The 25801-nt window shown below is 39.5% G+C and overlaps 1 protein-coding gene across 1 annotated transcript in view; it reads left to right on the plus strand.

Moving 5' to 3' along the window:
• LOC136867027 (fatty acyl-CoA hydrolase precursor, medium chain) overlaps window positions 1-22302 on the plus strand; it is a 146452-nt gene extending 124150 nt beyond the window's left edge. Inside the window, exons 4-6 of the mRNA XM_067144123.2 lie at window positions 1898-2203; window positions 3817-4160; window positions 19280-22302. Coding sequence (XP_067000224.2) covers window positions 1898-2203; window positions 3817-4160; window positions 19280-19667 — 1038 coding nt within the window. The 3' untranslated portion in view covers window positions 19668-22302. The remainder of the gene's footprint in view (window positions 1-1897; window positions 2204-3816; window positions 4161-19279) is intronic.
• Window positions 22303-25801: the final 3499 nt, after the last annotated feature.

The following is a 25801-nucleotide window of genomic DNA, read 5'->3' on the forward strand; positions in this document are numbered from 1 at the left end:
TACACCTGAAACGGATAAATGTACGACAATTTCGCCAAAATAGTCAATGTACACACACACACACACACACACACACACACACACACACACACACACACGGTCGTTACGATTTTATTGATATAGTTAAGTAGGTATCATAATAAAAATACTTCAACCTCTACATCACTTCCTTTCAAGCCACCCTTAAGTGGATTTTCCGAAAATAAAAAATACGTGTTTCTTTATTCTAATAAAGATCCCAAATACCAATTTTCACGTCTGTAACATCTCAGTTTTGAGATGTCAGTATCCTAATAAGAATAAATCAACATAATTCCTTTTTAAACGCTGCCCCTTAAGTGGTTCCGGAAACAAAAACGTACGTGTTTCTTCATTTTTAGAGTAGATTCCAAATACCAATTTTTATGTCTGTAACATCTTCAGTTTTTGAGATATAAGTATCCTCATAAAAGGTATTCAACCGCTTTTTCACCATTTTTCACCCCCCTTAAGGGAATTTTTCGAAAACAAAAAAATACGTGTTTCTTTATTTTTAGAGTAGATTCCAAATACCAATTTTTATGTCTGTAACATCTTCAGTTTTTGAGATATAAGTATCCTCATAAAAGGTATTCAACCGCTTTTTCACCATTTTTCACCCCCCTTAAGGGAATTTTTCGAAAACAAAAAAATACGTGTTTCTTTATTTTTAAAGTAGATCCCAAATACCGGTACCAATTTTTACGTCTGTAAACTGTTAAGTTTTTGAGATATAGATGTACTCATTTCAACAGTTCACCCCCTTTTCACCCCCTTAGTGACAGAATATCTAAAAATCCTCCCTTAGTGAGCACCTATACTGTTATATAAATGCATCCCTAAAATTTAATTTCTTTATGTCGAGTAGTTTTGGCTGGGCGTTGATTACAGCCAGTCGGAGTTAGCCTTTGATATAGAGATAAACATGAATATATTTTACAGTCAAATTGAGAAATCCTTATTCTGTCCTCTGTTTCCCTTCACACACGTGATATTGAAATACAATTTCAAGATCGTTATTTTCCATGACTTTTGCACTTATCTCAGAGTAAGTAAATTTTGCTTTAAACTAGCCTTGTCGCTTCAGTTTGCTGTAATTCGCAAAAACAAAATCACTACTTTCTTAACCAGAATTACAGGGTTCGTAATACCTCAAGATTGCTTCAAAATAGTTTTTGACGCGCTTATTGTTAATGCGAAAAAATAATGCCTCTAGATATACTGATGCGTGAGGCTCAGTGACGATAATATCTGTTCACCTGTTATTCTCGTCAGTGGAGAGACCATGCACCTCCTCATAGGTTGCATAATGTTTAAATATCAGACCGTTGGTAATCAGGGACCTGATGGTATGTCTAAATAATGCATAGAATAGTGCACAGCCTGGCTATCTTTGAACTTAAATATCAAGTTTCAAGAAATTATCTTCTGTCATGTTCCTGCAATGTTGCGACAGACAAACAAACAAACAAACAAACATATAAAAATTGAATTGGGCATATTTCTGATTTTTGTATGCCCGGTCTGAGATTAAAGTAAAGTCTGAAGCAAGGTTACCTGGCAAGTTTGCCGTGCGGTTAGGGGTGCGCAGCTGTGAGCTTGCATTCGGGAGATGGTGGGTTCAAACTCCACTGTCGGCAGCTCTAAAGATGGTTTTCCGTGGTTTCCCATTTTCATGCCAGGCAAATGCTGGGGCTGTACCTTAATTAAGACTACGGCCACTTCCTTCGCACTCCCAGACCTTTACTAACCCATCGTTGCCATAAGACCTATCTGTGTTGGTGCGACGTAAAACAAATTGTAAAAAAAAAAGCAACAGTTTAAAGGGTAAAGAAGAAATAATTTTCTTTCTACTGTACAGACATGTTTGTGGTTGCAGGTGATGGACTGTCTTCGCTCTGTGCCGACCGACCGCCTGGACAAGTTGTCGTGGTCGGTTCCTGGACTCTGGAGACCCGTGGTGGATGGGACTCTGGTGCCGTCTGACCCTCTGAAGGCTGTCAAGAAGGGAGTCTTCAACCGCAACGTCCCCGTGGTAGTCGGGGAGACGTCGGGAGAGGGATCGCTCTGTGTGCTGCACCATTTCTTCCTGGAAACCATGTACGCCTCGCAGATCATGGCCAACAACATCAGCAAGAAGGAGTTCGGGCAGCTGGTCCGTGAACACGTTATCGACTACCTCAAGGTACCCTTCTTGTACTTCATGGGCATATCGCACAGAGGGTTATATAACAGTTGCACTGCACCATTCTGTTTAGTGTTATGGTAGCCAATCTCCTTGCTGTTTGGATTGACTGTAGCAGGTAACAGATTCTTCATGAATGGAAAGGAACAGAATGATAAAAATTAGCATTACTCTGGGAAGGATGTAAGTAGATGAAGAGAAGTGTATTAAAACGAGCAGAAACTCTCAGTCTGAGGTTAGAATATTTGACCCACCAGGAATCAAACCCAGGGCTCTCTGATCTGAAGGCTTTGGTGCTGACCATTCAGCCAAGAAGACGGAAACTACTATTGTAGAGTATCCTTCTGTGGGTGGGGACAGTAGATTGTTGGTAACAAGTCTCTGGTAAGACCCCAACTAGAGTATGGTTCCAGTGTATGGGACTCTCACCAGGATTACTTGATTCAAGAACTGGAAAAAATCCAAAGAAAAGCAGCTCAATTTGTTCTCTGTGATTTTCATCAAAAGAGTAGCGTTACAAAAATGTTGCAAACTTTGGGCTGGGAAGACTTGGGAGAAAGAAGACAAGCTGCCCGACTAAGTGGTATGTAATACCAATATAAATGGTCCGTTATTGGACATTATAAATTTTCCAGCTAACTCATTCCTGTTTTTCAGCGTTTCACCCCAGTGTGCTAAGTTGGGCTCATCAGTTCGTAAATAGCACATCCACCAAGACACATGGCTACTGCATACCGTGGACGCCATTGCGTAGGCTACTGGGAGCCACCAGCAGTGCCAATGCACTATCAGAGACTTTGTCTCATTACCAAAAATAGATGCCTGCCTGGCCATCAGATGATATAGATGTTGATTCCCATAGGGAACCTGAAAACTTGTCCTGAATGAGTAAATTTATAATACCAAAGTAGTTGGTCCGTTATTGGACATTATAAATTTTCCAGCTAACTCATTCCTGGTTTTCAGCATTTTACCCCAGTGTGCTAACTTGGGCTCATCAGTTGGTTACCTGAATCTGAGGGCTGGTTCAAGGTCCACTCAGCCTATGCGATTAGAATTGAGGAGCTCTCCGATGGGGAGATAGCGGCCCCCATCTAGAAAGCCAAAAATAACGGCCGAGAGGATTCGTCATGCTGACCACCGGCACCTCGTAATCTGCAGGCCTTCCGGCTGAGCGGCGGCCGCTGGGTAGGCCAGGGCCTTTCAGGGCTGTAGTGCCATGGGAGGGGAGGGGTATGTTGTTATATAGTCCCTATATTAAATCATTTTTAAGCATTCATTTTACTAACAAAAATTAGGATTTCTATATTAGTGTAATTTAAGATTATTCAAACTGATTTTATACTTCTTGTTTTTTTAATTGTCACTGTTGTTTCAGAAACAGCACATGTCCATCACATATAACAAATAGTGTAAAAGTTAGTGTTGGGCTTAGTTTATTGAACAAGGTGTCATGATTTTTATATTTAGTAGTAAATACAATACAAATTTAATGGGCCTGCAACAAATGTCTTACTCAATTTCTAAAAAAAAATTCTATAAAATGTGAATGACTGGAGAAGTGCTGTTCCTGAAACAGCAACTATTTTAAAAGACATGTCTCATGTGTGAAGGTTCAAGACCCGTCGGTGGTGGATGCCACTGTGCACGAGTACCGGTTCTGGCCAGAGGCTGGCACCACTCTGCGGGACCAGTTCCTCAAGATGTGCGGCCTGCTCTACGTGAGGGTGAAGAACGAGCAACTGGCTAGAGCTCTCGTGAAAAGAGGGACTGCTGTCTGGAGGTACGAGTTCGATCACCGGCCCTCCATCTCGCACCATCCAGGTTTCTTGGGCGCGGCACATGGTGACGAAGTACTCTTCGTGTTTGCTCTGCTGGAGGCCAACAGCACGGAACCTCCAGAGATGGAGCTCGCACAGCGAATTGTCCATGCCTGGAGCAACTTTGCTAAGACAGGGTGAGTACACATTCAGTTCTTAAATAAGTGTTAGATATGGCAAGCACAGGAGGACTGAGCTCCCACTCGAGTTACAGTAGTTTATACCACACTACTCCCTTCTAATTCTCCTGTCAGACCTCCCTTCACCAGATCTTGTTCTCTTCCGCATTATGTTTTTGATACAAGAGAGTCTTTAAATATGGTGCCTTTCTTTTCTTTACAGAATACCTTCATTCCTTGACAGGTTGAAGTGTTATATGATTAAGGCGGAAACACATTACTGTCACTTCACGTGAGTTCGTGCGTATCGCGACGCAATCGAACCTGTCAAGAAAGATGTGCTAAGCCTTTACCACACTGTATGAAATGTAGAATGATTACACTGCGCTCATGTCACGGCTGTTGACGTCATTGTGACGTAGAATCTGGTGACAGCGCTCTTCACGCGGAGCACATTTTTCTGTTCTTGCACATCTCTGGCGACGTGAAGTGTGAATAGAAGTAGTTTCTTTTAGCGATATGGAAGAAATGTTAATTGAATTGGTGCGTGCGCATGAGAATCAGTATGACATAGGTTCGATTAACTATAGAAATCAGTAACGAGGCATGGTACAAAACAGGAAAGGAATTAAAAGATCACACGTACTAATTTTAATTGGCATTCAGTTGTTGCAAACAGTCCACAGTTGTACTTATGATTATTTTAATAAATGAAATGGAGTATGGCTTTTAGTGCCGGGAATGTCCGAGGACAAGTTCGGCTCGCCAGGTGCAGGTTTTTGATTTGACAGCCGTAGGCGACTGGTGCGCCATGATGAGCATGAAATTATGATGAAGACGACACATACACCCAGCCCCCGTGCCAGCTAAATTAACCAACGATGGTTAAAATTCCCGATTCTGCCGGGAATCAAACCCGGGACCCCTGTGACCAAAGGCCAGCACGATAACCATTTAGCCATGGAGTCGGACATAATAAATTAAATACTACACAAATTACAAATACAAATTATCCTGTTGAATTAGAGATCGGTGAATAAATATTTTTTGTATGATCCATTCACTACCGCACAGTTCTTTTCTTTGTTCAATTTATTCTTCCATGATGAACTGTTGGTAATTACCATGACACAGAATCTTCAAGCGAGATGAAGTAATTTTTTGAAATTTTCTGATATCTGAAAGGCCTGTGTAGGATTCCCCGAATCAGTTGCAAATGCAGAACGTACTTCAGCCAACAATTTCATCTTCGAAGAGATTATGAAAGTAGTTGAATTATATTCGAAACAGACTTTCAACGTATTAGGTCGTGTTACGTACATGTAGTACGTGTTGAAGAGATGTTAAGTACAGAACAAAAATGGCCAGCCGGACACCAGTGGGATCCGAACCCACAACCTCCCGATTTCACATCGGTTGTTCTACCAATTGAGCTATGGTGGCCTAGGCCATCTTTGTTCTGTTTGAAAGGATCTGAGCTACAGGTCTGGCACTGCTGCTAGCACACTGTAGAGTGTGTTTAAGTCGCCCGTTGTGGGGCATGTCAATGAATATTGAATTTTCACGACCGCATTGTAATCGAAACAGACTTTCAACGTATTAGGTCATGTTATGTACATGTAGTACGTGTTGAAGAGATGTTAAGTACAGAACAAAAATGGCCAGCCGGACACCAGTGGGATCCGAACCCACAACCTCCCGGCCATTTTTGTTCTGTATTTAACATCTCTTCAACACGTACTACATGTACGTAAAATGACCTAATACGTTGAAAGTCTGTTTCGATTACAATGCGGTTGTGAAAATTCAATATTAGTTGAATTATATCTTTGTTCAGCCTGAAGTACATCTGAAATTTTTCTGGATGCTCATTTAGCTCCCTTACTGAGTTGTGGTATTCACCGCATATTACTTTCATGTACCCACAGTCGTTTGCGACAGATAGTACTCATGGCAACAGAAACATCACAGGTAATTAAAAGATATCAGAATCTGAAGAACTGCATGTACTATCGTAGCTTGCCATCGGACGAAGTATACTGTGATCTGTGAACGTGAGGACAGTGTGTTTCCTGTCTTCATACCACATGCGGTGACATCATCAACCTACCCTCCACGCCCACTCAGCTCGGTGCGGGTTCACGTGAAGTGACAGCAGTGTGCTTTCGCCTTTAGCGTGGTGATGATTGTATTGATAAGGGGAAAGTAGTGGTGGTGGTGGTTATTTTAAAAGAAAGTACATCAGGGGAACCATCCTCTCTTAACACTAATCAGCAGGAAAAAAAGGTAGAGGTCCAACATTTCGAAGAATGAAATTATCGACAAAAGAAAAGGAAGAGCCATGAAGGGAGTGAAAATGAAAAGTTCTTAGGCCTCGCAAACCTAATACCATCAGAATCAGAAAAGAACAAGAGATGTCCAAGGGAGTTCAGATATAATACATGAAAGGAGCTGGACACAAGTAAGTGGAAGCTATGCCAGACTCAGCTAGTGGAACTGTAGTCACCAACCCACGCTACCAAGTTGAAAACACCTGGTCCTCCTTACAGCAGGCAGTGGACATCTTCTACCTTGGATATATTCCAGCCCCCTCCACATCCCCTCCCATAGGGGGGATAAATAATGAGGAGACTGGCACAAGTAAGTGTAAAAAATATCAAACTGAGGGGATACATGATCTCTGACTGATATTTCCAAGGGTTACCCCTCTTAGACATCTCATTTGGGAGCCAGAAGATACCTTGGATGTAGTTTACGACGTCCACTCCTAAGAGGATTTTCAAGAGAAAAACAACTTTATTATCAGCCCCAATTTATTTATTTATTTATTTATTTATTTATTTATTTATTTATTTATTTATTTATTTATTTGTTTGTTTGTTTGTTTGTTTGTTTGTTTGTTTGTTTGTTTGTTTGTTTGTTTGTTTGTTTGTTTGTGTGTTTGTTTGTTTGTTTGTTTGTTTGTTTGTTTGTTTGTTTGTTTGTTTGTTTGTTTGTTTGTTTGTTTGTTTGTTTGTTTGTTTGTTTGTTTGTTTGTCATGATGGGTTTGCATTTACAATGAAATACTCTATTTCACGTACTTGAGCTTCAACTTTTTCAGCCTATAAATTCAAAAGAAATAACATACCATACTAAGTTTTGTTACTGTAGATTAGTCTCACAAACATAAATATCAAACATAAAATGAAAAATATATTTTAAAACTGCTGGACAAATCTTCGGTAGTGTGAACATTAGATGTCAACATTAGTTACAGATAAATGAGAATTGGGTAGCAGAAATAAGTGAAGGGGTGGAACTGTACAAATAATTAATCACAGAGTATTCACATGTCTCTTGGTTATTTTTTACACACTTTTGTATTTCTATAATTCCTAAAAGTTTACTATGGAGCCCTTGGTTTCAATGTGACGAGTTTTGAGATGCTGATCCGGACTGAAGGAATAATTGATTGTTTTGAGGTGTTCGGAGAACTGCAACTCTATGGGCTTATGTAACTTCCATGATCTAATATATTCTTTCATCCTCTCTGACTGACGTGAACGAAGCTGCAGTCAACTGTAATTTATATACGCCACTTTTATTTTCCTTACAATGGGTGAGTTGGCTGTGTGGTTAGGGACTCGCAGCTGTGAGATTGCATCTGGGAAATACTGGGTTTGAACCCCACTGTTGGCAACCCTGAAGATGGTTTTCTGTGGTTTCCCATTTTCACACCAGGCAAATGCTGGGGCTGTACCTTAATTAAGGGATGGCTACTTCCCACTCCTTTCCTATCCCATCGTCACCGTAAGACCTATCTGTGTCGGTGCGATGTAAATTGTAAAAAGAAGAAAAGTCCTTACTGATGGTATCCTTTGTTTGTCCAGTGGTTTTTATGTTTGATATTTATCGAGAAAGCATATGAACATGTACCACGCAGGCATATATGGGAATGTTTGGGACATAAGAAAGTGCTCGATGACATCGTAGCACGAGTACAACGATTATATGATGAAACCAAGTGTTGTGTCCATGTCCAGGATGGAAGGTCAGGTTGGTTTGAATTGAAAAGTGGAATCCAGCAAGGAAGTTGTCTTTCACCACTTCTCTTCATAATCATAATGGATGAAGTTTTAAAAGCGGTTAAGAGAAAGGCTCCAACAACTACTGCCCTGGTTTTTGCAGATGATGTAATGGTATGGGGTGAGACAGAAGCGAAGTACAAACTAGACTAGATCTCTGGCATGAAACTTTTACAACCTTAGGTCTCAAAATCAGCAAAACTAAGACAGTTGGCTTCGTGATGAGTAGAAACTCTCCAACTGTTCATCTAAGAATTGGAGATGAGGAGATGGATATTGTAGACAACTTCCAGTATTTAGGTAGTGTTCTGTCATCAGACAATATCATACATCAAGAGATTAGTAACAGAATACAGAAAGCTTCCAAATTCTATCACGCTGTACGTCAAATACTTTGGGATGAAACATTTCTGTTAGTTTCCAAGATCAGCTTACACAAAATATATCTAGTACCTATATTGATGTATGGCCTGGAAGCAGCAACACTTACTGGACCAACAAAGAGTAGTCTTTAGGCAACAGGAATGAACTTTCTCCATTCTTGTCTACAAAAAACAAAAATGGATAAAATAAGGAATGTGGACATCTGACAACAGCTTGGATTGGAAAGAAGCTTGCTGGAGACTCTAGAAGTGAAGAGATTGCAATGGTATGGTCACATGAAAAGAAAGTACCCTCGAACTCCTCCTTGAACATACTTTGACCACAATGTTCCTGGGAAGAGATCAAGAGGAAGACCTCGAGATGTTTGGGAAAACCAGATAATGAAGGACCTTGAAATTAGAGATGTGAACTGGTGTCGCACATATGAGCAGCATCTGTGGATGGATAGTACAAACTGGAAGAGGCTTGTACACAACCGCACCTGGCTTGCTGGAGCGAAGAAATGATGATGATGATATTTATATGCACCTTAGTTTGTAAGACTAATCCATAGAGTCTGTAACAAAACTTAGTACCTACTGTGTGTTATTGCTGTTGTAGGCTGAAGATGACTTTGAATAAAGTTAAAACTTGAGCACCTAAAATGTTTGTTCGTATGACATGGCTCAGACTATGAAGCTTGCTGCAATGTACCAAACCATGTTATATGTGCTACATTGCAAAAAATCTACAGTATCTTAAGCTTTCTAATTACAGTCAAAACCATTTATTGTTACATACAGCAAAATCTAACGATCCAGTCAAATCCAATATAAACACTGTATGTAAAAATAATTGCTTAGTATGACATTGCTTATTACGACGTGTCACATAAAACGGCACATTTTTGTTCACATTTTCCGAGAAATGTATCAACTATATCGTTCAGTGCTTATTTTTTGTTTGTTATGTATTTGGGGATTGCTGACAGCAATGTAAAGCTTATTTTCAAACTGTTGTTTTCAGTAGATTCAGTAGTTTCAAATCGGTCTGTCTGTTAAATAGTCAAGGCAACGCTGTGAAGACGTCGCAAATGAAAGGGGAAGTGTTTAATATCGAAGAAAATCCTCACATAATATGGTGATTACAAAGTGGACAAGCAAACGTCAGCATTGCGAAGGAAATGGGCGGACAGAGAGAACATTTCTTTTATTAGCCATGACCGTGTGACATCATTATTCTGTATACATTGTTGCTACTTCTTTCCTCACTTATTATTTTATATTTTTCTGACATATTATTGCTGATTCACAACTAAGTAATATTTTTATTTTCCACCTTGTCGGTACATGAGTTGCTTAAGGCCACTTATTGGTTACTAGCAAATGTACCCGTGCTTCGCTACGGTATTCTACATTGTATACGGATATCGACGTAAATACTGTGCGTGCAGCAAATGAGATTGTTTTAAAATTGCATGTCTCTTAGCCTTATCCGAGAAATAGCATGGGGAGGTCCACATACGTTGTTTCCAATGTAAAGTGAGGGTTGCGGAGTTGTGATGATAACGCCAGGCTCACTTGCCTACTGCCATTCACAATCGAGTTGGCAAGTTTACATTATAATTGCAGGCCCCAATGCCTACTGCGCGGTCACAATCGATTTGGGGAGTTTTAGTTACAATGGCAGACCCATTTCCTACTTTCAGACAGGTTACAGTTGAGGAATTTTTATTATAATACCAGGCAACTTCCCTACCACCAGTCAAAATTGAGCTGTGCAGTTATCATTATAATGACAGTCCCTTTTTACTGCTGCTAGCCAGCTTACTGCCAGTCACACAGAATTAGTGAGTTTCCATGAAAATAGCAGGCCACAATGCCTAATGCTAGTCAAATTTTAGATTGGAACATTTGTTTATAATGGCGGGCACCCTGGCCTAGAGCCAAACACAATAGAGTAGGGGACTTTCGAACAAAACTGCATGATCCCTTGCCTTCTGCAAGACAAATCGAAAAGTGAATTATTCATTAAAATGGTAGGCCCTCCTTACTAATGCCAGTTACACAGGAGTTGGAGAAGGACCCCATTCCTACTGCCAGCATTCAAAGTCGGTGTAGGGAGTACTGATTACAATAGCAGACACATCCTTTCTCGATCTCTACAAATCGACATCAATGAATATATATACAGATGGACATACGAAAGTATATGAATGTTTACAATATTGCAGACCTTCATTTACAGATTAACTGCTGCTAAACGGTACGTCATATCGACAAAGGATTGTACCGTAAGGCGCAGTATTTAGCGATCTAAATGGCTGGTCCTATGATATTTTCTCGCATCTAATCTATTCATGGGTCAGATTGAATCAAAAACGTTGAATAGGTTGAAATTTGTGTAAGAATATCTTACATTTCCATTACTTTTCGGATAATTATGTGGCATAGCATTTGGCTCACATATGGGTACTGGGTGGGCCAATGTTCGTGTAGAGTTTGATCATACTATCTTTCCTGTAAGTGATTGAAATTATGCACATGAGAAGAAAAGGTTTAGAAATTAATTTCCATTAAGGCAGGTAGATTTCCATAAAGTTTGGTTGTGTGTATTTAGAGGGAGTGCAAAATCACGGTTTCGGTTTCGTATAAACCCCCAATTAGTTCAGGGATTTAGAAACAATATTTGCCCTAAAACCTCCCCAAAGGACAGGTGGATTCTAAATATGAAGTTTGGTGGAAATATATCCAGTAGTTTTCAAGTTAGAGAAAGACAAACAGACCAACAAACAAAGAAACAAACAAACTAACTAACTAACTAACAGACACCAAGGAAACCTACCCCTGGACAGATGGATGCTATATATAAAATTTGGTTCAAATATCTTGTTAGTTTTCAAGTTGTAAGAAGTACGTTTTCCACGCACCCGCTGGGATTTGTACCGAAAAACGGTCCGTTAATGATATATCCCTTATTAAATCCTGTTATCGAAATGATGCACATGAGAAAAAAAGGTTTAGAAATTCATTTTCATTAAGGCAGGTTGATTTCCATTAAGTTCGGTTGTGTATACTTTGAGGGAGTGCAAAATCACGGTTTCGGTTTCGTAAAAATCCCCACACAGTTCAGGGATTTAGAAAAGATATTTGAGCTAAAACCTACCCAAGGAGAGGTGGATTCTAAATATGAAGTTTGGTGGAAACATATCCAGTAGTTTTCAAGTTATAGAAGGACAGACAAACAGACAGACACCAAAGATAAAAATGATGCAGATGGTCATTATTACACCTGAAACGGATAACTGTACGGAAATTTCGCCAAAATCAATGTACAGACACACGGTCGTTACGCTTTTATTTTTTGCGCTAAAACCTACCCAAAGACAGGTGGATTCTAAATATGAAGTTTGGTGGAAATATATCCAGTAGTTTTCAAGTTATAGAAAGACAGACAAACAGACAAACAGACAAACAAACAGACAAACGGACACCAAAGCTAAAAATGATGCAGATGGTCATAATTACAGGTGAAACGGATAACTGTACGGAAATTTCGCCAAAATAATCAATGTACAGACACACGGTCGTTACGATTTAATTTATATAGATGACGGATAAGCATGAGCACGTTGAAAAGTGCAGACTTCCACTTCGAGATTCATATCTCCTAAACGGTTTATGATATTAAGAAACGGTTTGCGCCATCAGACGCCTCATTTAGCGCTCTACATGTTTGTTTCTAAACCATTTAATCGTATCTCCCATATTAAGGGGGTAAATTGAGATCAAATTTTGAATAGGGTGAAATTTGAGTGCATTTTTAACATTTTACATTACGTTTTGCCTACTTATGTATAAGCTAGAATCATGAAATTTGGTACACACATGTCCCTTAATCGTGCCAATGTGCGCACACAACGTGATGATCCTATCATTCTTATAAGTGTGTCAAACAATGAAATATACTTGTAAAAATCACCAAATTTACGAACAATCCAGAAATACGGCCAAATTTAACGTATAAGGGAGAGAGATACGACAAAATGTCACAGGACCAAAGTTGTAGATCACTCAGAATTGAAGCGACATTGTGCCATCCGTTTTGTGATACGACTTACCGTTTAGCCAAAAAATAGCTCAAAAGGAATGTCTGCACAGTCATTAAAATTGCCTCCATATTTCGATATCTTTGGGGGGTAAAAAGTGAAAAATTTGAACATCTTGGAATTTTCCCATCGGTTAGGGACCAAAAGCTATAAATTCACCAAATTTCAATTGTCTACTTCGTCTGGCAGGTTGTGCCGCCATTTTGATTTGGGGGGATAGGGGATAAAAATGAGGAAATTCTCGAAAATTTTTAAGCCCACGAAACCTATAGGTTATCGTTTTGGATATACTATACGACTGTGTTCTTATGCTGAACCCAAAATTTGAGCCCCCCAGCGTGCCCCCTTCAGGGAATTTTGAGAATTTCCGATTTTTCTAGGGATCCTGGGGTCATCAGTTTCCTCCGTACCAAGTTTCAAATTTCTGAGATTTCTGGAAGTGCCTCATTAATTCACGTCTTTTTTTCATTTTTAAATATTTATATATACATCGCTCCAGCCCGACTTGCTTTTATATATATAGATGACGGATAAGCATGAGCACGTTGAAAAGTGCAGACTTCCACTTCGAGATTCATATCTCCTAAACGGTTTATGATACTAAGAAACGGCTTGCGCCATCAGACGCCTCATTTATCGCTCTACATGTTTGTTTCTAAACCATTTCCTCGTATCTCCCATATTAAGGGGGTAAATTGAGATCAAATTTTGAATAGGGTGAAATTTGGGTGCATTTTTAACATTTTACATTACTTTTTGCCTACTTATGTATAAGCTAGAATCGGGAAATTTCGTACACATATGTCCCCTAATCGTGCCAATGTGCGCACACAACGTGATGATCCTATCATTCTTATAAGTGTGTCAAACAATGAAATATACTTGTAAAAATCACCAAATTTACGAACAATCCAGAAATACGGCCAAATTTAACGTATAAGGGAGAGAGATACGACAAAATGTCACAGGACCAAAGTTGTAGATCACTCCGAATTGAAGCGACATTGTGCCATCCGTTTTGTGATACGACTTACCGTTTAGCCAAAAAATAGCTCAAAAGGAATGTCTGCACAGTCATTAAAATTGCCTCCATATTTCGATATCTTTGGGGGGTAAAAAGTGAAAAATTTGAACATCTTGGAATTTTCCCGTCGGTTAGGGACTAAAAGCTATAATTTCACCAAATTTCAATTGTCTACTTCGTCTGGCAGGTTGTGCCGCCATTTTGATTTGGGGGGATAGGGGATAAAAATGAAGAAATTCTCGAAAATTTTTAAGCCCACGAAACCTATAGGTTATCGTTTTAGATATACTATACGACTGTGTTCTTATGCTGAGCCCAAAATTTGAGCCCCCCAGCGTGCCCCCTTCAGGGAATTTTGAGAATTTCCGATTTTTCTAGGGATCCTGGGGTCATCAGTTTCCTCCGTACCAAGTTTCAAATTTCTGAGATTTCTGGAAGTGCCTCATTAATTCACGTCTTTTTTTCATTTTTAAATATTTATATATACATCGCTCCAGCCCGACTTGCTTTTATATATATAGATGACGGATAAGCATGAGCACGTTGAAAAGTGCAGACTTCCACTTCGAGATTCATATCTCCTAAACGGTTTATGATACTAAGAAACGGCTTGCGCCATCAGACGCCTCATTTATCGCTCTACATGTTTGTTTCTAAACCATTTCCTCGTATCTCCCATATTAAGGGGGTAAATTGAGATCAAATTTTGAATAGGGTGAAATTTGGGTGCATTTTTAACATTTTACATTACTTTTTGCCTACTTATGTATAAGCTAGAATCAGGAAATTTCGTACACATATGTCCCCTAATCGTGCCAATGTGCGCACACAACGTGATGATCCTATCATTCTTATAAGTGTGTCAAACAATGAAATATACTTGTAAAAATCACCAAATTTACGAACAATCCAGAAATACGGCCAAATTTAACGTATAAGGGAGAGAGATACGACAAAATGTCACAGGACCAAAGTTGTAGATCACTCCGAATTGAAGCGACATTGTGCCATCCGTTTTGTGATACGACTTACCGTTTAGCCAAAAAATAGCTCAAAAGGAATGTCTGCACAGTCATTAAAATTGCCTCCATATTTCGATATCTTTGGGGGGTAAAAAGTGAAAAATTTGAACATCTTGGAATTTTCCCGTCGGTTAGGGACTAAAAGCTATAATTTCACCAAATTTCAATTGTCTACTTCGTCTGGCAGGTTGTGCCGCCATTTTGATTTGGGGGGATAGGGGATAAAAATGAGGAAATTCTCGAAAATTTTTAAGCCCACGAAACCTATAGGTTATCGTTTTAGATATACTATACGACTGTGTTCTTATGCTGAGCCCAAAATTTGAGCCCCCACAGCGTGCCCCCTTCAGGGAATTTTGAGAATTTCCGATTTTTCTAGGGATCCTGGGGTCATCAGTATCCTCCGTACAAAGTTTCAAACTTCTGAGATTTCTGGAAGTGCCTCATTAATTCACGTCTTTTTTCATTTTTAAATATTTATATATACATCGCTCCAGCCCGACTTGCTTTTATATATATACATGACGGATAAGCATGAGCACGTTGAAAAGTGCAGACTTCCACTTCGAGATTCATATCTCCTAAACGGTTTATGATATTAAGAAACGGTTTGCGCCATCAGACGCCTCATTTATCGCTCTACATGTTTGTTTCTAAACCATTTCCTCGTATCTCCCATATTAAGGGGGTAAATTGAGATCAAATTTTGAATAGGGTGAAATTTGGGTGCATTTTTAACATTTTACATTACTTTTTGCCTACTTATGTATAAGCTAGAATCATGAAATTTGGTACACATATGTCCCTTAATCGTGCAAATGTGCGCACACAACGTGATGATCCTATCATTCTTATAAGTGTGTCAAACAATGAAATATACTTGTAAAAATCACCAAATTTACGAACAATCCAGAAATACGGCCAAATTTAACGTATAAGGGAGAGAGATACGACAAAATGTCACAGGACCAAAGTTGTAGATCACTCCGAATTGAAGAGACATTGTGCCATCCGTTTTGTAATACGACTTACCGTTTAGCCAAAAAATAGCTCAAAAGGAATGTCTGCACAGTCATTAAAATTGCCTATATATTTCGATTTCTTTGGGGGGTAAAAAGTGAAAAATTTGAACATCTTGGAATTTTCCCGTCGGTTAGGGACCAAAAGCTATAATTTCACCAAATTTCAATTGTCTACTTCGTCTGGCAGGTTGTGCCGCCATTTTGATTTGGGGGGATAGGGGATAAAAATGAGGAAATTCTCGAAAATTTTTAAGCCCACGAAACCTATAGGTTATCGTTTTGGATATACTATACGACTGTGTTCTTATGTTGAGCCCAAAATTTGAGCCCCCCCAGCGTGCCCCCTTCAGGGAATTTTGAGAATTTCCGATTTTTCTAGGGATCCTGGGGTCGTCAGTTTCCTCCGTACCAAGTTTCAAATTTCTGAGATTTATGGAAGTGCCTCATTAATTCACGTCTTTTTTCATTTTTAAATATTTATATATACATCGCTCCAGCCCGACTTGCTTTTATATATATAGATTAAAGGTGGTACATGTTTCGTATATTATTAACATCTTCAGCCACATAACACTGTTTAGATGAAAAATTCATAGCTATTTTTAAGGACACTTTCTCTCAAAGCATTGATACTTAGTCAATTTATAAACTTTTCATCTAAACAGTGTTATGTGGCTGAAGATGTTAATAATATACGAAACATTACCATTTTTAACCAATAAGTTGCCATTGGTTGTGGCATCATACGCAACCATTAACCCGGCTCAAGGGAGAGAGGGTCACCTTCCCTGTTCTCTACTTGAGTAATTCTTGCCTGGCGCATCCACGCTGCGGGGGTGGGCATCCTCCACATCAGTAGGCCGGTGTGAAAGGATGGCTAAGTTCAGACAGGGACCCAGCACCACGGGATATAACGTGGAACCCATGCCCAAGGTTACGGGCGAAGACCTTAATGGAATCTTTGGCAGAGAAGGAGACCTTCGGAATGGCAGAGGTGGCGGATGAGGCAACCCATCCTCCCTGGAGATAATTAGAAGAGGACACCACTGCCTTGTGGAGAAGAGGTATCTTCAAAGGCTAAGGGAGTGAACCCCGAAAGAAAATCCTCACCTATGTTAGGCCTAGCAAGTCAACAGTTGAGTATGAGTATACTGCTTTCAAACCTAAAACAAGCCTCGGATGGAAAAATAAATTAAATACGGACATGACAGTTCTTCTCGTACCATCCAAATTTATGATGGCCAAAAGCCTGATGCTCATCGGAGATACCAGAAGACACAAAACCCTTCCAAGAAAGAGCGACTGAAAACTGGTACACTCAATATCCTTACTCTCACCAACAAATATGAAGAACTTGTGGACCTTATGGAGAGGCATAAGCTCAAGGTATTGGGGTTGAGTGAGACAAAATGGAAAGGATATGGGAAGAAGCCTTTGAGAAATGGATATGTGCTGTACTGGAGTGGGAACAATGATGAATCCAAAAATGGAGTTGGCTTCCTCCTTCATAAAGATATAGATACACAGACAGATGTCAAATATGTGAGTGATAGGATCATCCAAATGAGACTAAGTGTTGGTAATGCACATCAAACTCTCCTGCAAGTTTATGCACTGCAGATAGAATGTAACACAGAAGAGAAAGAGCAATTCCTTATCTAACTTGAGGAACAAATAACAGAGGAGAACACAATCATTATGGGTGATCTGAATGCCCAAGTTGGTAAAGAAAGACTAGACTATGAAAACATCGTTGGCCCCCATGGCTATGGTAACAGAAACTCTAAAGGAGAGAACCTGATTGATTTCTGTGTGCGAAACAACTTAACCATCCAGAACGCATGGTATCAGAAGAGGGACAGCCATAAAATAACGAGATACAGCTGGGATGGAAAGCTCAAGACTATGATCGACTTCATCATCACTGATAGAAAAGCGGGTCAGTATGTTACAGATGTTAAAGTCATACCCAGCGAGTGCCTAGATAGCGACCATCGGCTATTAATCGCTGACCTAAAAGATGTTCATGTGCCCAAAATTAAACAAAAGAAAATGCCAAAGATTAAGACATGGCTGTTGAAGGACATGGAGAAGAAAGGAAACTATGAAGCAAGGATAACAGCCAAATTACCCAAAACTGAGAAAGGGGGAGTAGAGGAAGAATGGTCCTTATTCAAAGAAACCCTTGTAAAAGAAGCCACGGAAATTTGTGGAAAAACAAGTGCCACACCAAAAGAGAAGGAAACACCTTGGTGGAATGACCGAGTGAAGACAGCAGTAAAAGACAGAAATATACTGGAAAATTAGACCTCGAAAAACAGAAAACAGATGATAGACGAAATGAAATTGAACATCTAGCACAGGAATACCAGAAAAAGAAACTGGCTGTAAAAAGACTGATCCAGGAAGAAAAGGAAAAGTGCTGAGATGACTTTACTACAAGGATAGAGGAAGGCTGTCAAGGAAGTAAGGAACTACTATACAAAATAGTAAACAGTAAAAGAAATGAATATATAAACATCCTTGCACTGGAAACAGATGATGGTGGCTTAATACAACAGAGGAAGAGATCAGGGATGAAATGAAGACGTACTTCAACATGCTGTTAAATGGAGATGGGGGCAACACTACCATCAATGATTGTAGCATAGATGAAGCCAAAAACAACAAATACCCATTAACATGGCTTGAGGTAGAAACAGCACTAAAGAGCATGCGAAATGAGAAGTCCCCAGGCTTCGATGATCTCAGCCCAGACAATATAAAGGCAGCTGGAATACCAGGCTTGAATTGGCTATAAAGAGTATTATCAGTGATTTGGGAAAGTAACAGAATTCCAGAAGATTGGAGTAAAGGAGTCATCATCCCACTGTTCTAAAAGGGCAACCGACGGAAATGTGGAAATTACAGAGGCATCATGCTGTTGTCACACTCACTGAAGCTGTTGGAAAAGATTATACAAATGAGACTTAAGAAGATAGTGGAACCTTTACTTGAGGAAGAACAACATGGGTTCAGGAAAGGTCAAAGTACTGTGGCTCTTATCTTTGCGGTAAAGATGCTGACAGAAAAGTACTGGGAATATGGAAGAAATCTTGTGATTGCATTTGTGGACATTGAAAAAGCATATGATAGTGTATGCATTTCATTGGGCTTGGCAGACTGATATGTAATAGCAACTCTGGCTCGGTGAGGAAAGCAACGGGAAACTACCTCACTCCTCATTTCCCTAGTACGCCTCTTCAGTGATGCCTAGGCCATCTATGACAGCTGATGGCAGAGCTGTTGAGGTTCCCACCAGCGGCATTGCTGATGGACTGAACAACAGTTTCTTAGGTGGAAATTTTCTGTCTCTTTTGTATGTAATAGACAATGGTCATCTTTCTGTTCATGTCTTCCTGACTTAGTCCTGTATTCCTGCACCCCTCAATTAGTCACTGGGTTATCCCCTTTTTTCTGTTTTGGAGGTATTTCTAATTTCTTGCTTTTTTTACTTCATTCTTCTAATGTGGTATTTCTATATTTCTCCAAAGGGATCCAAATGGTGGCAGTCCAGGAGGAGAATGGCCACAATTCTTGGAGAACAGCAGACAGATGCGAGTGTTCTCCACCAAGAAGATTGGCTCCAAGACCACCGACTTCCTCACCCGCGATGTCGACTTCTGGGGCTCAGTGGTACCGAGCTTGCTACGAAACTCGCAGAGGGCTGTGGTGCAAGGAAGAACTTCTGGAGGCTGCGGGAAACAGAAGTCAGCGGCCGGAGCTACTGTGATGTGCTCTGCCAGCTGCCCTGCCATAATAGGCCTCGTCGTTCTTTCGCTGATACTTGGTCTTGCTCTACTGCTCATTGGCTACTACTTCTGGCAAATCACCCGAGTGAGTGGCAAGGGTTTGCTAGCACAGGAACATGTTTCGCAGTGAGAGTGCAGCAAACTTAAACCCCGAGGACACTTTAAGTGAAGCTAGAACACCACATACATGTGAGAGACTTCATATACGGTGACTGGAGAATGCTTCTTTCACTGTCGAAGAGTTCGCTAGCTGGTGCTATCTATGCTTCGCCTTGCGTACAGAATTAACCACGTTGTTGAAGAGGAGACATTTAAACTTGTCTGAAAACCGGCACATTTCACAGGTCAGGAACTTATTTACGCGTATATGCATCCTTTATGTGAATGCCATTCATCAATCAATGTTCCTGGTGGTTATATGAGCAGCAACAGTGTTGAGTGTAAGCAAACAGAGCAGAGGTTATGATAAAGAGCTAACTGATAGTAGAAGTAATATTTCCATTCAAAGTTTCCAGTGGAGAAAGAAATGAAAAAGTAGGGCCAATTCCAAATGACTGGCCAGTATATATACAGTTGGAAGCAATAATACAGGATGACAAAAATAAGTGTTCATATTTGCTCACCACCTGACCCGACCAGATATATTATCGGCAACATTAAAACAGAAAGTGGTGGAGAACAGATTCGTTAGGCCGATGGAAGTGTTATGAACGGAACTCAAGATCTCTCCTATGTCGAGCAAATACCTATAGAAAATTTCTACCACTCCTTCCTAAAACTCAAAATGAGGAGGAAAATGTTCCAGGTTTGCTTTTGCATCTGGATGATTTTACATCATCATTAAGTTATATGACACTGTTTGCGAACGCAGGCAAATTTCTATGTTACATTCTAATTATTGATTTCCTTTGGATGAGTTTACGTTACCACCATTGATGATGTGAGAAAAGAAAAAAAAATGATATTTAAGATGACCATAATGAAGACTGTCTTCTGTTACGAGTGAGGAGCACACACAGCGAGATACTCATCTCAAGACTGTCAGAGGTTGTATGGAAGAAAAGAGCGAAGGTGACTGGAATTATTATATTTCATCTCGAGGAAACATTCTATTTTGTGCATGCGTTCATTCGTCATCAATCTAGTGGAGAATTATTTAATTCCAATTTCATTGTTGAACACCTACCTACAGGGTACTAAGATGGGATTTGATAAACTTGTGGTTATGTTCATGCAAGGCTTGTAATATCAGTTTAATGGGATGCCATTGGCCATCTTTGGAAAAACTAGGTCACCCAAAACATGTGGCAAGGTTCCATTATGGATTAATAGGATGTGTCCAAAATTTGTTAATTGGCTTTTCATCCAAACATAGTAGATAATAAAAGTAATATCTCCTTTTTCATCAGACATCATATTAAACTGGAATAAATTGCAACTTCAGAGAATGCATGTGACTTTATGAAGCAAAATATCTAGTCTGCATTTTTGTCTGGGGACGTTTTGTCTCAGACAGTTTGTCTCTTCCATTGTGTGCTCAGCCTGCATATGTTAAACACATTTCCATTGATTAACTAATGTGAGTGATGAATTAGCCAAGAGGGTGCAGAATCAAAGACCTATTTAGCGAATATTCAGCCTTACTCTGAAATTTCTGAAGGATTCCTTTTAATGCAGGCTGCTCCAAGAATATATCTAAAAGTAAGTTATGGAAATTGTAGGAAGGTATTCTGGTTTTGAACTACAAATTGGTCCTTTTGTGTTTTTTCTCTGACTGAAAACTTGGGAAAATCAATAGAAATATGTAAATTCAGTCGTAAGCAAGTTGTGAGGCTTGGTCATTTTTGGTTGATGTGTTTTTCAATCGTATTAGTAATGCCTCTCAACATGCTGCCCAGATAATTAAGCACTATGATTATCATAACCATCGGCTGAGGCAGATTGAACTGACTAGTACGTAAAAGAGCATCTCAGCTGAAAAACTGCTAACAGTTCTGCTTCAGAACTTGTGCTCACAGTCCCTTACACAAGGGGATCGGGAGCTGATTGGATCACAGTACAACGTGTTCTGCGACTGAAACCCGCTTAGAATTCTGTGCCTTACCAGCACTTGGATCATTCATACTGCTGACAGGTTTTCCTGCCTCACCCTATAATCTGTGAAAACATATTGCCAACATAAGTTTTGAAAATCCCTTTAGTTTGTATACACCTTCGATGTACGAAATATTAGGAAATATACTGCATAGTTACACGCATGGACTTCAGTAATTTTGTTAAAATAGGATGGAAGTTTGGGACTTGAAAAATTTTAGAAACTTTTAGATAAACCTGGACTTAAGAGCTTTGCAATTCTGCAACAAATAGACTTAACGCAGTTTGGGCACGTGAATTTTACTCTAGGAATTATGCTGTTCATCCTTCTATGAGGATGTTAGGATAATCTGGATTTAACAACCTATATCTCAAATTAAAGAGAAAAGAAAACTGAGAGGAAGGAGAAAAATTAATTGTTCCTTAAAAGATATGAAAGTCATTTGCTCTATTATTGAACCGTGAGTAATAATTTATCTTAGCAGCAACTTGCTGAAAATTACAGTAACCACCACTGGCAGCTTAGAGCATTCTGTTATTGCTTAATGTATTATTGCTGACTCATTTAGGCTACTTCGTTGTGTGTGTTCCTTAAACTACTTCCACAAATTGTTCTTGTACATAATTTTGTAAAGTAAATGTTAATAAAGAAGTAATTCTACAGTGTAAAACATCTCCTGTTTTCATTACTGGATTTCATTCCTGGATTTGGTGAGCATTGCCAACCAGCCGTAGTTGTCATCCAAGAGAGCTACAGATGGTCAATGAGGTCCTTGACATTCCTCAACGTCCGAGGTAAAATTAGCCTGTAGATGTTGCTGTGTAATTCGATATACTGATTGAAGGTAGAATTGAAGGTTTGATTCCAAAAACCAGACAAGTCCAAACACTGACTTTTTATTTAGATTGTAGCACCTGCAGGAGCGCAACCTAGAGGTCATTCTTGTTTCTGCAAGTAGGAGATAGATCCCAAGATATAAATATATAGCAGTGAAAGTTCGTAGCTTCTACAAAAACATGGCAAGTCATGTGCCCTTTCACCAAGAACCATACTGGAGAAACCTCCTGGACACAGCCTGTTAAGAAGAGAGATTTGCTGAACCTTACACGGTACCTCAGAAATCCAGTACATGACTGGAACTATGAGTTGCTATTGGAGAACCTGGTATTTAATTCTCAGAGTCCAGACAAAAAGAAACAACCATTAGTTTATATGATTACAATGATGATGTTGATGATGATGATCATGTCCTTCTTAACATATCCATTGGCAGCAACATCCTGGCATTATTATTATTATTTTCTTGAGTATGCACGAATGTGACCGGCTAATTTGTTAAGGAGGAGCCAGTGTCGACTTAGTTAAATGTAACTTAAAGGCTCATCAGTCTGCGAACATGCACGTTAAATATAAATATACTGTAAACAACCACATTATTAAACAAGGGATGTTTAAGTTACATGTGACTAGCTAATCCAATCTTGGTCTTAAATATTAATTTTCACACTGCACAGTACAAATGTCCACTGACATTATGGGAATAAATATACGTCGACTTCAGCCTAGTCTTTCTGAGATGGTGCTTTGCACTAAGATCTTGAAGACGCACCCATTCATAGGTTCTCCTCACGCCACTGTGCTACAGACCTACTATGCTGGCGTAGCAGGGGGAGAGGTGATACCAGAGTCCTGCGAGGCCCAGCCCATGAGCTGCTTCAGCAGTACACTGCAATGGGCTTTGAAAGGCTCGAACAAACGAAGCCCGTGACGTCATCGCAGGGGCCAATCTGGGCCAGCGCTCTGTCATTCGTACGCGGTGAGCCAAGGACAGCGCTGTGGTAGTTCTATGGGTTGACTGCTTCAATGTGTGCAGTGTACTGCGTGTCAGCGGAGTGCGTTGCAATACGGTCGAGTGGAGCCGATCAAATTTGCTTTGGTTTTCAGTTTAACTTCTCTGGAATGTTATCGGAAACAAATGTGGACTGTAATTCCAAAAGAAAAAAAAACGTGGCAAAAAATCGTGAATTAAAAAAAGAAGCAACAAACGAACTAAAAACCGTACAATACAAGACTTCTGAACCAGATCCTAAACTTAAAAGTCGTATTTGGTTGGTATTCAAGTCTGCAGTTGACGGTGATTGGAAAGACGTTAATTTTGTGTGCTGTACGATCTGCGGTGAACTTTATGTACACACTAGCAGTTACTCGCGGCTTCTCGCGTGGATTTCGTAATTTGATAAAAGTAATCGTTCCTCGGTACTGTACTAAGACATTATCTGAAAATCCCTCAAGTATAAAATCTCACTGAAAAATTGAGTTTCATTTACCCCAGAAACTCTTTGTAAACAAAGTTTGTCGTATTGCCTTTTGGGGCTGAGATGACCATGCGACATAGAACTGTACACGTGAGAACGTCTTCTCTCAAGTAAAAAAAAAACACGTTTCTTTATTTTTAAAAGGAGATTACAAATACGTATTTCCACATCTGTAACATCTTCAGGTTTTGAGATATAAGTATCCGCTTAAAAAGAATTCAACCCCTTTATCAGCCCTTCCTCCACCCCCTCCTACGTGGATTTTCCAAAAACAAAAAAGAGAGACATGTCTCTTTATTTTTAAAAGAGATTATAAATACCACTTCACATCTGTAACATGTTACTGTTTGGAGATATATTGTAGACATGCTCAGGGATTATGTATACAAATTTTGATTGGCAGCTATGCCCAAACATACACACATAATCGCGCTGCTCTTGAACCCTGGAGCTGGCGTTGCCATGGTTACGGCAGTTCATTTCCTTATCCGATTCCGAGAGCAGGGAAGTGTGGTGCCAATATCTCTATAACGGTCGGTTTCAGGGCCGTAAAACATAGTTTTCGGGCCCATAGGGCTTACCGAGATTTGTTCTTTGGGTCAAGGGGCTTAAAATGAGCTTAGTTTTGTCCTTGCACAACAAATTCGATATTTTGCCTATATTAGCCTATATTATGCCTTCCCTGTCGCCCCCACCTCGAATTGTTTTGAAAATAAAATACAACCCATGTCCCTCATGGATAATGTATATTTACATTAGTAAAAGGATTTTTAGAATTGGTCCAGTAGTTTCTGAGATTACCCTCCAGATATACACAAACTAACAAAATTCGTGCTCTCTCTTTATTACATTAGTCTAGATTAAAGGAGTCGGACTGATTTTGTCCTTTTTATGATTAGATAAACAATTTACGATGAACAAGGTGTGCTTGAATGATGAGCATTCTAATGTTTCCGTGTCCGGCTCCATGGCTAAATGGTTAGCGTGCTGGCCTTTGGTCACAGGGGTCCCGGGTTCGATTCCCGGCAGGGTCGGGAATTTTAACCTTAACTGGTTAATTTTGCTGGCACAGGGGCTAGGTGCATGTGTTGTCTTCATCATCATTTCATCCTCATCACGACGCACAGGTCGCCTACAGGAGTCAAATCAAAAGACCTGCATCTGGCGAGCCAAACATGTCCTCCTGGCACTAAAAGCCATACGCCATTTCATCAGACTCCACGACTATCCCACAACCTGCCAAAGTAATGAAATTTTCTTCGTGGACTGACGTTCATGATGCTCCTATTCCAACAGATAAGCTGAAAAGATATTTAAAGCAAAATTGTGGAATGCAAGAAGATAGATATAGCATCCTATTGGAGAACAAATGGACAAAACTTTCCAAAATTTCACCAGATCACTAAGAAAGTAATATGTATGCAAGCATCATGTTCAGCTTCAGAGATAAATTGCAGTTCAGCGGGCTTCATTATCAACGCATGACAATGCTGATGCTCTTCTTTTCATTCACAGTAATTCCATTCCACCACATTAACAATGACCAATAAACTACTCGCACTAAGTTAAAGCTATGTTCAGGATTGTTTTTGTTGTTGGCAAATTGCACGTCATTTCTGTTTATATTTTATTTTGAGGTAAACGCGAATGAAGTCCTATGAATATGCTTCGTGTTATTTAGATTCATTTTCAGTTAACTTGATGTCAATTGCAAACAAATATTAGTTTATAATAAAGTTTCTGTTTGTTTTCAATTATTATTATTATTATTATTATTATTATTATTATTATTATTATTATTATTATTATTATTATTATTATTATCATCATCATCATCATCATCATCATCATCAT

This window comes from Anabrus simplex, chromosome 3, assembly GCF_040414725.1.
Source record: "Anabrus simplex isolate iqAnaSimp1 chromosome 3, ASM4041472v1, whole genome shotgun sequence".
Taxonomy (NCBI): domain Eukaryota; kingdom Metazoa; phylum Arthropoda; class Insecta; order Orthoptera; family Tettigoniidae; genus Anabrus; species Anabrus simplex.